This window comes from Acipenser ruthenus, chromosome 2 (assembly GCF_902713425.1).
Source record: "Acipenser ruthenus chromosome 2, fAciRut3.2 maternal haplotype, whole genome shotgun sequence".
Classification (NCBI taxonomy): domain Eukaryota; kingdom Metazoa; phylum Chordata; class Actinopteri; order Acipenseriformes; family Acipenseridae; genus Acipenser; species Acipenser ruthenus.
In genome coordinates, this window is record NC_081190.1 from 58,213,649 (window position 1) to 58,229,168 (window position 15,520).

The window sequence follows — 15,520 nt, forward strand, 5'->3', positions numbered from 1 at the left end:
AATACTTTAAACAAAGTATGTTAAAGTGACATGGTCTTGAAATCGAAATGCTATATTAATGTTGTATACAGTGCATTTTTAAACATACACTGGCCGTGTGTAACTGTTAAGTGTATTCGTTTATATAACTATGAAGGGCTCCTGTTTTCTTTTCCTTGCTGGCTAGTGAAGAAAATGTGTTTAACAGCCAAATTGGGGTAAAACGTATAGAAACGTATAAAACGTATGAAAAGTGTTGTCAGTCAGAATACAATAATAAGACCCCAAGCCCTCTGCCTTTTTTCTGCCTTCCCATTTGTTTTGTCCACCAGTCACCACTGTTGCTACTTACAAAAATTACGTGGTGGTGGGGGTATTAGTATGAAATTGTAAGTCAGATTATATTTTGGGTCTTTGTAATGTTCGTGCACAAAGTTGTTCTACTCTAAAGATATTTTTTTATATATTCTCACAATGCGACTTTAAGTATTACACGTTTATGTACAAAATGTATAAACAAAACATTTTATTTACATCACTGTGTGAGTTGGTACAAATACATCTACTTTTAATCACTTTGTCAGCTGATGGTCCTATGTCTGTGATAATGACCATGTCTTCCTCTCTTCAATGGGAACAATACACATAAAAGCCATATACCAACAGTATATGGCACAAACACAATTTAGCTACTGCAATAAAAACCTCCACAGACAATTGTATGACAACTCAATTACTTTAACAGCCATGCTAAGAACCAGATAAACCATTGGCAATGTGCTATTAGGTCTGTACTGTTAGTCCCAGACTTTCCACTAGACTGTATACCTGCAAAAGCAACTTAAAAAAAACATTATTCCCATTTAGAAATTAGGTGGATTATAAAAAAAAAGATATATGGGCTTTCACTAAATGTTTTAATCGTGTGAAAATTGCATAATATGTAATTTCAAACAAAACAGAACAATAATACATTGTAATTAGGTAATACAATTCAAAGCTTGAAAAGTTGGATACAAAAATTAAATGCTTTATTACTTTTAGAAATACTGGAGTCGTGTTTAGTTTTAAGTAGTATTGTACACAGTACACTCGAACACAAGACTACACTAAAAAGGTACTACATTTTTTTTCTATTTTATTGATCACACATCAAAATCTGTATCAGTGCTACAGTTCAGTATCCTATGTCTTGTGGTAATTATTCATAAACTGTCTCAAACCTCAAAATCTCAAAATTCCCTCGTCATTTTAACAAACACATCTGTTGATCAGTCACTTAAATTAGTCATAACTGGAGTTGATAAAACATGAAGACCATTCTTTTTTTATATTTTATGAAAATGTATTTTCCTTGTGGCATTTACAGTAGCTTTCTAAGTTAATGCGTATGACATCAAGTTTAACAGCAAAATGTTTTTGTGGTAATAAACAAGCTGCAATTAACCTGGTATATGAAATAAAATAAAATACAAATATATAATCCAACTTCTCAAAACTGGTTTTAAAACCACAGAGTTACAACACATGATCAAATGCTTCACAACTGTTAAATACAAAAAAAAAAAAAAACATGACGGATGAGGTCGCAAGTAGAAAAAATATGTAAGTTTTACACAAAGCAAGATAAAGTTCAAAAGCACAGCTTTTGCCATTTTGGTAATATTGCAATCTTACAAACATATTGCATAGAATCTGTAAGAAAATATGTTTTTCTGTTGACTTAGATTACTATATACAGTACATAAGAAAATGACAAATAATGAACACAAAATATCAACTGATTTTAACCCCTGAAGACTTAATCAACAAATTGATGCCTGATTAAAATGTACGTTTATTTTTACCATTGGACAAACAAGCTTTTTTGTGTATCGTCGTTGAATAACGGTATATTTTCTGATGATGAAGAAGTATATTTTTCTACGAAAAACTGTTTAATTAGTTTTGTATTCTCCAGTCTGTATTATCTCTCATTTTAGGGTCTGCCATGGGTGGCAAATGCAACTGCAAAAAAAAGGGGATTACATCGGTCGCAGAGCTGGTAAGCAATGTATAAACAAGACATTATTGAGGCTACACACCATATCTGTTCCAGTATTCTCTATATATGCCAGGCATTGTTAATCATTATATTAATAACATATATTTTTATATTAGGAATATAATTTTATACAATTGTAACCTTCTTGTTGCCTGGATACTGACTTTTTTGTTTTGTTTCAACAATTGAAGTAGCAAAAAAAAAGTTACATGTTATATTACACAACCCATTCTTTGGTCTGTTAATAAACAGCAATTTTATAAGAACTGTAATGCTAGAATTTTATTAGTATGTTTGGACTGGAGTCAATGAAAATATACCTTTAAATAATGTGTAGCAGATGTTGCTGTACAATAGCTTTTCAGTTTATCATCCACACTAGAGGTTTTCAGACAATTAAAAAAAAAAAAAAAAATTCACCAACAATTTCAAAATATATTGTACACGATTCAAAGTATACAAAACATACTATATTTCATTGTAAAATATTATGAAACCTCAAAACACATACAAGTAGGCTGATGGATAATATAAAGTACGACCAAGCATTCTCAGCATTGCTTAAAATCTGGGGATTTTCTTTTGACTTTTTTTTAAATCTCTATATATACACACACACACATCACAATTTGTGCTTTTAGTGAAATAATAAAGAAATACATACTGTATATGAACTTTACTGAAGGTCATTCTGGGGTAAAAGTTTATTAGGTGGGGAATAACCAGGTCTTCTTAAGTTTGGAAATTATGTGCTTTACTGACAGTAGCAAAGGCACCTGTGTATTTATCTGTTTTAGAAAAGATATTACATCCCAAGCTCTCCATGTGCAGAATGTGTCCTGTATCTTCTGTCTTGCATTTCTTTTTTTCTGTGTTTATTAGTAGCTTTATTCAAAAAAGGCAACTTATTTTTATTTCTGCACAGTCTGGAAGAAATGGCTTTGGATGCCTTTTGTAATTCCTGATTTTCAGTTAAGGGGAGACAAACCAGAAATGCGAGAACAGTAACAAAGGCTTTTCTGGTGTAAGGTTGAGTCTGCTTTCAGCTCCACAAACATACATTGCTGGTGGACTGGCAGGTGGAAGATGTCCCTGCTGGAGAAAGGTACAGTTTTCCATTTGGGCAGACACACAGCTCGTAGACAATCTGTTTCGGACCCGTTGAACCAGGCGAGGAAGCAGCAAAGGTGCCATGTGGAAGATTGCCTAATCGGATTGTGTTTGCATTTAAAAATATCTGAGGAACACAAAAAATAAAATTATATATTACATTGGTCTATGGCAAATAGTTTTTTGTTTATATGTTATTGAAAGCTGTTTTGATAAAACAATAAAATGTTAATGCAAAGTAGATATACAATTTTTACACAATAATCAATAAAAAAGTTGAAAATTACATTCACATTTCTACAGTGCCTGTAAGTACTGTATACAGTTTATTCTTGTTATCATAAAAAGAATGGATGTCTACAGGATATAGTGTAAAATAGATAGAGATTCCATTTTTGGAATTTCACGTCCAGATCAAATAGAAATAATACTAATAAAAAAACAATATTGCAGACTCATTCACATATACAGCTATGGCCAAAGGTTTTGCATCAACCTATAGAATTAACTAATTTTGCTTCATAAACTCGAATGAAACATGCTGAATAATGTTACATTAACATATTGAATTACATACTGCTTGTAGTTTCCATATACTTAATGAAAAACTGACAAAAATTGAAGTGTGACATTTCGAAATCTAACATAGTCGTTGAAAGCCGTATCATTCCAGAGATGACAGACAAAGAGAAGGAGACGTGACACCTTTTATTGGACTAACTAAATTAGTCACAAGTTTTCAAGACCTCAAAGGTTTCTTCTTCACGTGAAAGTAGGAAAGAAACATTGAGGTTTACATTCAAAGGTGGCATCAGAACTTCAACAAAAAAAATCAATTTTGAATCACTACAGTTCTAATGGAAGGCAAAACGCTGTGTTAAAAAAACTGTGTAATAAACTATGAAAATAACAAAGACAAAATAAATAAATACATAAAATGCAAATAAGCACACAATTGTAACAGTACATAACAATATATGGAAAGAAATTATATATATATATATCTATCTATCTATATATTTTGAGCCAGCTGCCCAAAGTTTCGATATGTTGTACATATTTTTCTCAAGGGAGCCTGTGTATATATATATATATATATATATATATATATATATATATATATATATATATATATATATATACAGTCAAACCTGTATTAAGAGACCACTCAAGTCTAATTGTGTCCTCTTGTGGCAGGGCAAAGTTGTCCTGCCCCTTTAATGGAAGGGGTCACGTGATTGGCGACCATTCTGGCTCTGGAGTGGAGCTACAGACCAGAGCTGGAATGGCCGCCAATTAAACACATGATCCCAATCACCAAATTGGGGGATTATATTATTAATTGTTTAATTGGCCCAGCTGGCCAATATAAAGCGGGCCATGCTGCAGCACGGGAAAAAGGGAGGAGAACAAAGGAGAAACACTGAAGTACTGGGGGCTGTGTGTTTGCTGTTTTCATGACTGTGAGTTTTGTATGTTTAGTTTAAGATATTTCTGTTTTGTTTAAATCTTTGTTTTGGCCATTGTGCCCTTTATTTTGCCGTGTGGCGTTTCTTTGTTTTATTTATGTTTTGGTTTATTAAAAATAAACCCCCATTTGCTAAAATACTCTGCCTCTGAGTCTTGAGAACGCCAGTATCCTCTGCCATCCTGTCACACCTCTTAACACAGGTGGTCTCTTAAAAGATGGCCCATAACTTATGAATTTTATATTTGTCTCTGACATGCTTTCCTGTAATTATGTACGTCTTACATACACTGTAAAAGCCAGAAGATGTAATATGAACAAAATGAAGTATGTAATTTAATAACATTCATTTAGATAATGCATTTACAAAACAAATTATTATGTCTCAGGTCACACAAAATGTTTTTAATCCTTTGCAAATTTCAATGCCTGTGTCTGCCTTTTTGGTACATGTTGATTCATTGCAACCTGAAAGCAACAGCAGCATATAAGCATAAAATATTTTTCGATTACCGCACATGCTAGTAAGTATTATAAGTATGGCTTGAAGTTTTCGGTGTTTATTTTCCTTTTAACGGTTTCCCTTTAAGTCTTAAGCTGCTAATCCTAATTATGAGAACATTCTGTTAAATTAGTGAGAAAGAACAACACAACACGAAATGGACACATTGGAAGCTATCTAGTTCCCAGGCAAGTGTGAGAACGAAATGCAAAACACCGTGGGGTGTTGAGTTAACCGAGGCTGACTGTGTGTGTGTGTGTGTCTATATATATATATATATATATATATATATATATATATATATATATATACACACACATATACATATATATGTACACATACACACATATATACTGCATATATATATGTATGTGTATATATATATATATATATATATATATATATATATATATATATATATAATATATTCTTTCAAAAAAACTTGCATGTGACAGAGAAAGAATGATTCTTGGCGTTAGATCTCCCTTCCAACCTGTGAGGGCGCTGTGTAAAGGGAACAGAGTATCTTGGACTGGATGGCCTGACAATTCATTCCCAGGGTTAGGCGGAAGTTGGCCATCTAGACAGGGGGCAGAGCTATGGCACACTAAATCATCGACCTGGAAGAAAAACGATGTGGCAGCTGCAGATTGGAGGAGCGGTTGCACTCGTTAACCAAGGGGTTATGGTCATAAGGGGACGTAGCGAGGTAGTCTGTTCCTTTATTGTGGTTACGCTAAACCGGAAGGACCTTTGATTTTGTAAACAACCATGAGTGTTTTGTTTGTTTTGTCTGTCTGTCTAAAACCCTGTTATTTGTTCACTAAGACTAGACAGCTAACACGATCCGGAGCTGTCGCTGTACCTGGATTATCGTTTTTCATTGATCATTGTATTACTCCTGCACCTGCACACTACTTACCACTTACCACTTAGCCACAATGCATCATTTAGGGTTGATATTAAAATGACAAAAGTAGGGAAATGCGCTGTTAGGATTTTTAATCCTAACTCTGCATTCCCTCCCACCCCCTTACAAGCTGTGGAAAGGGCCATGGCAACACAAGCAACCACAGACAGCCATCATCAGTTAAGACAAACAACATACAACTCTGCAGATAACACAAGAGCCATCCATCATCATGGTCCACTAGGTATATGAGGTCTGCTGCCATGCCAGTGTGTTGGGGGTATGTGTATATCTGGGCACTGCTTATGCAGGTTTAGTAGGAGACAGATGCAAAATAGTGGCATCACACTGTACCTCTGAATTCCACTGACATGATCAATGTCTAGAGTGGCATCCACATGTTTGATGTGTGTCAGTTGTTGGGTGGGGGGTGGGGAACTGCATGCAGGGCAACACAAGAGGAAATGTATATGTATGGTAAATCGTGAGACACAGGTGCATGACAGAAGGACAACCAGTAATGCTGTAATATGAATCTATGTCCTAGCACAACTTTCTGTTGTATGGAATTGCAGATGTTCAATGGCATAATTCAGTCTTTTGCAAGGGAGGAAGGAGTGATGGGCCGGCATTAGCATTCATAGTAACATGGTTAGGGGGAATGGGAGCACTTTAAGAACAGTTCATTCATGCAACATATGTATGACACAATGATATTCTCGAATGCAAAAATGGAAGTATTTGAGGTACACTGTTATGAAACTGTGTTTACATGGGTGAGTGGAATGTGCTGTATCATGTCAGTTTGAGAGGGCAGCACATGTTTTTGTGTAAAAGAGTAAAGAAAAAAATACATTATCTGGAATCAAATGAACTGAAGCACAATCTCGTAAATGCATCATTGTATTACAGATTTAATAAAAGTGCAAATGCAATGAAAGTGAAACATAACATTTCTCTTTTGCAAAACAAATAATACTAACTTTACTATTTAAGAACACAGTATATATTCAGTCTAAATCAGATTGGCAGACCTTTGAGATCTTGAAAACTTGTGATTAATTATTGTTTAGTTAATCCAATAACATGAAATTACGGCTTCCGGTAAATTTTGCAATATCATTTTATAGTTACTTTGATTACGTGATGTTACATAAACTATCTAAAGTTTTTTTTGTTGTTTTTTTTTTTTTAAATGATGTCTCAATTCTGTGTCATGCAAAACTTTTGGCCATAGCTGTACAGCACATTGTTGTACAACTACAGCAAAAAAGAATTCTCTCCACACAAAGTCTTGCTATATTACGCTTTGTCAAAAGTGTTTCTCCATGCTATGAGGCATATCTACCACTTACAGGATGAAGCCAGTCAGCCCACAGTATAAGCACATAAACACACTTTATTATTGCTATTTTAAAATCCTGATTATACTGCCAGCTTCCACTTTTTTTGTTATTGGACATTTTTCCAATTCTGACCAGTAAAGAAAAAGGTGGGGATATGTGCGCAGAGACATACCACAGTAAGAAACCCAATTACACAACGTAATCCTGTCTTCTTTCCTGACATGGCATATCTCCACAGACACATATATACAAGATCCCTTCTATTGAAGCTGTGTGATAAAGCCAAAGGTGCAGTAAAAGGGATTTCTAAAGACTTATGTTGCAGCTCTGCAAATGTTATGAATAAGAACATAATATATATTGTGGTTAAACTTGGATGACAATACACCACTGTGAAGCAGATATGTGGTTGTATTTCAGTGACTTTCCCAAAATGATGGCAGAATGATTTACAGAGCAAGAGGCCGTGAAGCTGTAGTACATACAGTAGGTGTGAATGTGGGTTATTGTTTTATGATTTAATATGAGGGGTAGTTTCTAATTTATTATTAGTTACAAATGGTTTGGAAAATTTAACATATTGCAAAATCTCACTGAAAGGTTTAGGAACATGGCTCTTTGGGCTTAATTTAAGTTATGTACCATTTTTTGTAAAAGAAAAAGAAAATGGTAAACATTATAACACAGGCTTGTATTTTTGATTAAAAAAAACACCTTCAAAGATTTGCATACAATAGTTTGTATGTAACAACATGAAGTAACTCTGTTTTTTTAAAATAAGCTAAAGCCTTTTAGACTTTTTTTTTTTTGAGTATGTAATTCCATATGTTAACTTAACATTATTTAGCATGTTTCATTCAAGTTTATGAAGTGAAATCTGTTAATTCTAAGGGTGATGCAAAAGTTTTAGCCAAAGCTGTACTTTCCAAAGGTAAACATTATTTAAAAAGATTTGCTTTTACTTTATATTAGGTTAATTTCAGGACTTAAGCTTTTTTCAAGGTTTTCATTATGCCTGTATACACACATCTCTGTGGTCCAGTGGTTAAAGAAAAGGTCTTGTAACCAGAAGGTCCCCGGTTCAAATCCCACCTCAGCCACTGACTCATTGTGTGACCCTGAACAAGTCACTTAACCTCCTTGTGCTCCGTCTTTCGGGTGAGACGTAGTTGTAAGTGACTCTGCAGCTGATGCATAGTTCACACACACTAGTCTCTGTAAGTTGCCTTGGATAAAGGTGTCTGCTAAATAAAGAAATAATAATAATAACTAATTTTATTTTACCAAAGAAAAAAAATGACACGACTGGCAGTTTTTTTAAAGGTGTTTTTGTGTTGGTATTTCAGTTGTCTTTTGTGTTTTTTGGGGGTCTGTTTGGGTCATAGTCTTACTATTTCACTGTCTTTGCAAAGGGCTAAAAATAAAAAGCAGATAATTTACTGCTTGAAAAGCAAAGCAATAGTATATCTCGTCCAATCTCGGAATAGGTGGTAGAGCCTTTCAGCTACCACTAATTATTGTAATATTGGTATGCTTTACCTTTTGTACATGAGTTGCATCTACTTAAGCAACTAGCTTAAATGTTAAATATGATATCAAAAAAGACAAAGTTGTTCTAATTTATTCTCAGATTAATTGTAAATAAACACTTGATGTAGTAGACAAGCTCACCTGTCCCTCTGTGGACTCAAGCTGCAGCTCTTTTCGACAGGTTGCCTTGAAGTCCCCTGCATCAGCACTAATTTCAACCCCCTTTGGAGCCTCCATTGTAAGGGTCCGTGTTGGAGATTCAAGCCTGTAAAATGTGCACTGATGAGTAAATATCAGGTTATATAAAACACTTCCACTGTCAATACATTTAGTCTCTCTGGTATTGAGTTTAGAAATAGATTAATCTATGGATTTGTTACATAATATGCTTTCTGTAAAGCCATCTGCAGTGAAATGAAATGGTTGTATAATTGGTCAGTATGTTACAGGAACATTTATGATACAGTTGAAAATTATAACAATATTTTGTGACTGATTTGATTAAAATGATTGGAGAAAAAGGAGTTTAATTTCCTCTCTAAATTCCTAGAGGAATAAACTCTTGAAAATGTCAAGGAAGATACATAATGGTGTTGTCAACATGAATAAATTACATGCTGCAGCCTAAGCATTCAGGTTATACAAAACTTCAGTTTAGAGCAATAAAACATATAACTTTGAAACCCACAATGAGTAACTAAAGACATGGGGGTAGGTGTACTAAGATGGGCCGGTCGCAGCGCAAACAACACTTAACAAAGTGGATATGTTGTTGTATGTACTAAGAGAAGATATGTTAATGAAAAGAGCCGCAATATACTAATTTAAATATTTGTTACGTCTTCTTAGCGAGATCTCTAGCGTACATTGCGAGAGTCGTAAGACATTGTTCAAATAATTAGCAGGAGCTGATCTGTGGTTTGCTGCAGTAAAGGGTGCCCGAAGGTTAACGTCTGCGCAAGCAAGGGTGCAAGAATCAAAATAACATTGTTTTTGTTAAATGTAAACGTCATCTGTACAATGCATTCTGTTCCGTCTTCATTTTTACCTATTTTAATACTGTTATATATATATATATATATATATATATATATATATATATATATATATATATATATATATATAAATGAAAGGCAGCTTAATCCCATCCAAATCTATAGTGGGTCTATAGTGGGGCCCCCACCTTCGCCCCCAAATAAAAAATGCTACTAAAAAGCTTTTTATAATCATACAGGAGTAGCCCCTCGCTAAACCGGAAATATTTGTCTGACATTAGGAGGTGTCGGGTTTAAAAAAATGAATAAATATCGCACACACATACATTTATCGTGCTTAATGTATTTTAAATGTATAAATCATTGCACTGAAATAACACTAATGTGTTTTGGGTAGGTGTAATAAAGTCATTCAAGGGTACTATATAAGCTTGAGGGTGGAAAGAGCTTTATGCCCTGTGATTTCACTGTACAACCACTAGAGGTCTTGGCCTGACTACAAGAAACTACATTGCCCAGAAGGCCACAGGGTTTGGCTTGTTGGCCCAGTCAATTGATTTATTGTTGGCAGGTGGACTTAAATCAGGTAATTACAAGCCCTTTAAAAAGGGACAGGTTCAACCCATCTGGGAGAGGTGTATGGAAGAAGGGTATATGTGTGTGGAGCTGGAGAGAAAAACAAAAGATAACAAACGCGTTGTTGAAGAAATTAAGTTTAATATTTGTTTTTGTTACGGGTAAACGGCTAGCTGTCCCGTGGTTAGACAGGGCTTCCTTATAAAAGTTAAGTTAGCACTCCTTGCCGGAGTTAGGCTTTTGTTTTGTTTGTTTGTTTTGTTATAGTGAATTAAAATATATAAATAAAGAACACCAAGAGTGTTGTTGAACTGCAACTCAAGTCTCCTATCTGTGGTTTACTACAAGACCTACTACACCTCGGGGTCACATTAGGGATCACAGTAGGCTACACATTACATTATGAAAAAATATATAAATCTATACAGTACGCCTATACAGTATACAGTACAGTAGTAAAATCAAATGAACACCTAGTGCACAAAATAAATCATGCTGCTGCATTGCACACATTGGTGTAATATGAATGACAAATGTGTAATTGAAACTACCAGTTAATGATTATTATTATTATTATTATTATTATTATTATTATTATTATTAACTTGGCAGCCTAGATAACACATAATAGATCATGGTGGCGCATTGACGAGTTACGATACTTATAGCAGGACAGTCAATTATCGTTAATACGAATTTCAAGGAACAAGCAACATTATACCATGCATTATACCACTAAATCGTATTATCATGAGTAGCCTATAAGCCAAATGTATACTCTCCAGTCCTGTTCCTATACATATGCTCAGCATGAGCTGGAGGGGTTAGCGGAACATGTGTGCAGTCTATTGCTCCCTGGTTTTAGGGAAAAATAGGTATTTCACTGTTCGCCTCAAAAATGCATTGAGCACAACTGGCAATGCACGAGAAAAGGTGGACTGGGAAATGCCAGCAACAATTGCGACTGTTTAAAACATGTTTTCAAAAGTTCTTAAAAAATGAATGCAATTGTAAATGTTGCAATTGTCTGCAGCTTTCATAAATCTCAATCTAATATTTTAGAACCCTGATTTGCACTATCTCCACCCCCTTACATAACTACATATTCATCTGTGGTTGAACCGCAAAGAAAAACTGCTGCCACAAAGCATTCCCTAAAAAGTCACAAATAGCATTCTCCTGTTTAGTACATTTCACCCCAGACTTCTGACTTGTCTGCAACTGGTTTGAGACTATTGCGACAGGCGCAACACTTTAGTACACCTACCCCATGACTTATACTGTTGCCAAAATAAACGAAAATGCCACACTAAATGTTATAAGTCATGTTCTTTCAAAAACAGAGCAGTTTCAGTACTGTGATGCGTCCAGAAGCCAGACTGCAGAGATTCAAGCAGATTGTTATCTGTGAGATGTTTCATCAGCTGACTGGCTACAGCCCTTTTGAGAGTTTTGGAGAGAAAAGTGAGATTGGAGATGGGCCGGAAATGAGATAAGTCAGCCAGGTCGAGTGAGGGTTTTTTTGAGTACCAGCGTAACCCGGGCAAGCTTAAGGGCTGCAGGAACTCAGCCTGAGTCCAGGGACAGGTTGAGAGTGTGCATAATGGAAGGAGTAAGATCAGAAGCACAGGGACGGACAAGATTAATCGTCCAGGGGGCACGTGGCAGTAGTTGTTTTCAACAGTACTCTGGAGACATCAGCAATGGAGAGAGGAGAGATCAGGAGGGGCAACCAGAGGAGAATCAAGGTGGTCAAGTATTAAACTGTGTTTGTGGCGGGAGAGTGTAGAATAGATGTCAATTTGTCAATTTTGTTCAGAAAGAAAGAGGAGAAATCATGACAGGTAAGAGAGGAGGATGAACAGATGGATCTATCTGTGGCTGGATGTAGGATTTGGAGATGGTCGGTCCAGATCTCTCTGTGAACCGTTAGTCTAGACGACCTCCAGTTGCGCACGAGCTTGCAGCAGGCAGATTTAAGCAGTTGAGGTTCGAGGGTGTACCATGGGCAGTTTCAATCTTTCTTGATGGTTCTGGTTCTAAGCGGGGCAACAGTGTCGGTGATCTCAGTAAGGGTGGCGTTGTAGAGAGTCACCGCATCGTCAACTGAGGACGGGAGAGTACCAGTTAAAGGGGATGAAGATCCACATCCCGAGAGCTTCAGAGGATTCAGCAGATTCTTGGGAAGGAAGAAAATAACAGTATTAGTAGCGGAGGAAGGAGCAGGAAGATTAATATTAGCAGTGATTAGGAAATGGTCAGAGAGAGAGAGAGATATCTGAGACGGAGAGATTGGAGACGTTAAGACCCCTGATGCTGTGCAGAACCAGGGTGTCTTCGGGTGTGGAGACGTTGACAGATCAGTCACTAGGAGGGAAGAAGGCAAGTCAACATGAATGTTGAAGTCACCTAGGAGTAGGATTTTGTCAGTAGAAGTGCAGACGAGGGAGAGGAATTCCGAAAACTCAGTAATAAAAGTAGTTATTCTTTGGTGGACAGTAGATAACAGCAAGGGACATGGGAGAGGGGAGCTTGATGGCGAGATGCTCAAATGAAGAAAAGGCTGGCAAAGGGAATAGCCATTTGGGGTGGCTAGATGCAGCTAGTGCATGTTGTTTACAGAGTGCCAGGTTTCAGCTAGACAGAGAAGATCAAGCTTGGCATCAGTTATAAGTTCACTTAGAAGCAGAGATTTGTTAGTCAGAGAATGACAATTGAAAAATGAGATTTTCAAATTTGTAGCAGGCAGCGTAGGGGGAGAAAGAGTTAGTAACGGTATCTGCAGCAGGTACTTACCAGTGTTCATTCTAGGACAGGAGAAAGAGTGAGCACGCTTTGTCCAGGGGATCTAGACGTTAGGTGTCAGAGTAGGGATGAGGCCTCTAGTAGCCATTGGGAGAGATTAGGAAACGATCCTCACTCTAACTGTCCTTGCTCTGACTGCCACAGCTCAGACTGTCCTTGGACGTGTGTCCCTTAGACTGGCTGGCGTTCTAAGATACTGTTTGCCAATTTATACTGCCCTGCAGGTTTACAGCTGGTCCAGTTTACATGCTATGAAAATTCACTTCAATCTACCACAATCTAACACTTTAGAAAATAAATTACTTCAACCAGCTGATGTATTTACATCAGCAAACAAGAATTCAAATTTACTTACCAATCGCTATTTTGTTCCTTCTAACTGCAAACAGCAACAGAATCCACATACTAAGCAGGTCAGTCCCTTGAATCAACTGATTAGCCAAAGGAAAACACAATTAATGTGAACACTGCAGTCAGCTAAGAGGCACGCCCAAACAACAGACTTGATGATCGCTGACCAGTTTACACTCTATCAAAATTCACTTCAATCTACCACAGCTCTGATTCTGAACACTTACTTCATTAATTACTTCAACCAGCTGATGTAGTTACAAGCATTTAAATATATCCCCCTTGTGCGCAGCAGTCTCCCTTCTCTGTAACCGGCAGTTACCTTTTCTTGGGCTCTGGTCACAGAATTTCTGGCAGTGCAACTGCTGCTGCTGGATACAACAAAGCCCCTGGTGATGACAAGCAGGCATCCCCAGGCGGCGTGAAGGCCTCCCTGGGCGATGGCGAACCGGCACCCCCAGACGATGGCGAGCAAGCATCCCCAGGCGATGGCAAGCTGGCCTCCCCAGGCAATAGCGAGCAGGTAATCTCCCTCTAGCGGTGGAGGCGGGAGAAGCAGGTAGTCTCCTATCTCTGGAGACTGGTGCGGCTCTCCCTCGGTCACTGGATACTGATGCGTCTCTCCCTCGGTCACTGGAGACTGGTGCGACTCTCCGTCGGCCACTGGACACTGGTGCGGCTCTCCCTCACAAACTGGAGACAGTGGGGCTTCTCGCTCTCTCGCTGGAGACAGGAACTGGTGCGCCTTTTCTTCTTTTCCCTGGAGGAGGGGGCAGTTGACCACTAAGTGGCCCCACTCCCCGCAGGCAGGGCACATGGTCAAGGCCTTGAGAGTGCGGAGGTAGGCCTCCCAGCTGCCCTCCGGTTGTTCCTCCTCCTTTTCTCCGGGGCAGAGGCAGTGACGGGAAGGGCACCAACTCGACAAGGCGAAAGTAGCCGTCTCTGCAGCCCCCATGCTGTGCCTGTGGCGCCAGTTCCACCTCCTGCCATGGAGGGGGTTGGTCGGGTGCTATGTGCCCAACCTCACCAAAGGCAAAGCACCATTCCTAACCTTTTAGGCAGGTGAGGCATACGTCCAGCGTGGCAGAGATGCAGCGGGACTTGCGACCAGCCCTGCGCTGCTGTTGTCCCACCTTCTTTTGGCTCTTTCTCCCCATTTTTTTACATTTATTTATTTATAATCCTTTTTCCTTTTTATTTTTATTTTCAATCTAAAAAAAAAACCCTGAGGTACTTTGCTGGTCTGACTCGTGGAGGTGTTGTTTATCCCACGCAAGACACCATATGTGACACGGATGGCTGGTGGTGACATCAGACCCGGAAGACAGTGAACACAGACAGCAGTGCTGATGCACTGATGCGCACGTTGGCCAAAAAGACAAACAAAACAAACAAACACGGAAACAAACAAGTATCGTGCGGGTCTAAACTAGCATGCGTAGCAATTGTTATTCTAAGCTTTATTGCTTTGGTTTACCTCCCGACCCTCATTCCACGGCCGAACACACAACCTCAAATGAGTGATCCGTGCATCTATATATACAGCTGCGCTGGGATTCAATTGCTAATTAATCATTCACTTGAATCCCAGCAAGTGAACTAATTTGTGCACTCCCCGTGTTCACATCGTAGTACACATTTTATCGGTTTGTACAATCCCCGTGCCTAAATACAAATATACAGTTTAAGTCACGTGCTACATAGCCCAATTTATACCCCATGCACCATGATATCCACACCAACAATAACACACCACACGCAACATAACCCGCAAAAATACACACAGGGGCAGGGGGACACCGCCACACAGGTCCTTTTTTAAAGACAGCTTTGAAGTTGCTCTTACACAGCTCTTGGAAGATTCACATTTAAAAAACAATTTCACAACATATTTAAAACAAACA

General features: G+C 37.8%; 1 protein-coding gene across 1 annotated transcript in view; it reads right to left on the reverse strand.

Moving 5' to 3' along the window:
• Positions 1-521: 521 nt before the first annotated feature.
• LOC117408747 (zeta-sarcoglycan-like) overlaps positions 522-15,520 on the reverse strand; it is a 296,683-nt gene continuing 281,684 nt past the window's right edge. Inside the window, exons 7-8 of the mRNA XM_058997772.1 lie at positions 9,031-9,154; positions 522-3,260 (exon numbers count right to left, since the gene is read on the reverse strand). Coding sequence (XP_058853755.1) covers positions 3,066-3,260; positions 9,031-9,154 — 319 coding nt within the window. The 3' untranslated portion in view covers positions 522-3,065. The remainder of the gene's footprint in view (positions 3,261-9,030; positions 9,155-15,520) is intronic.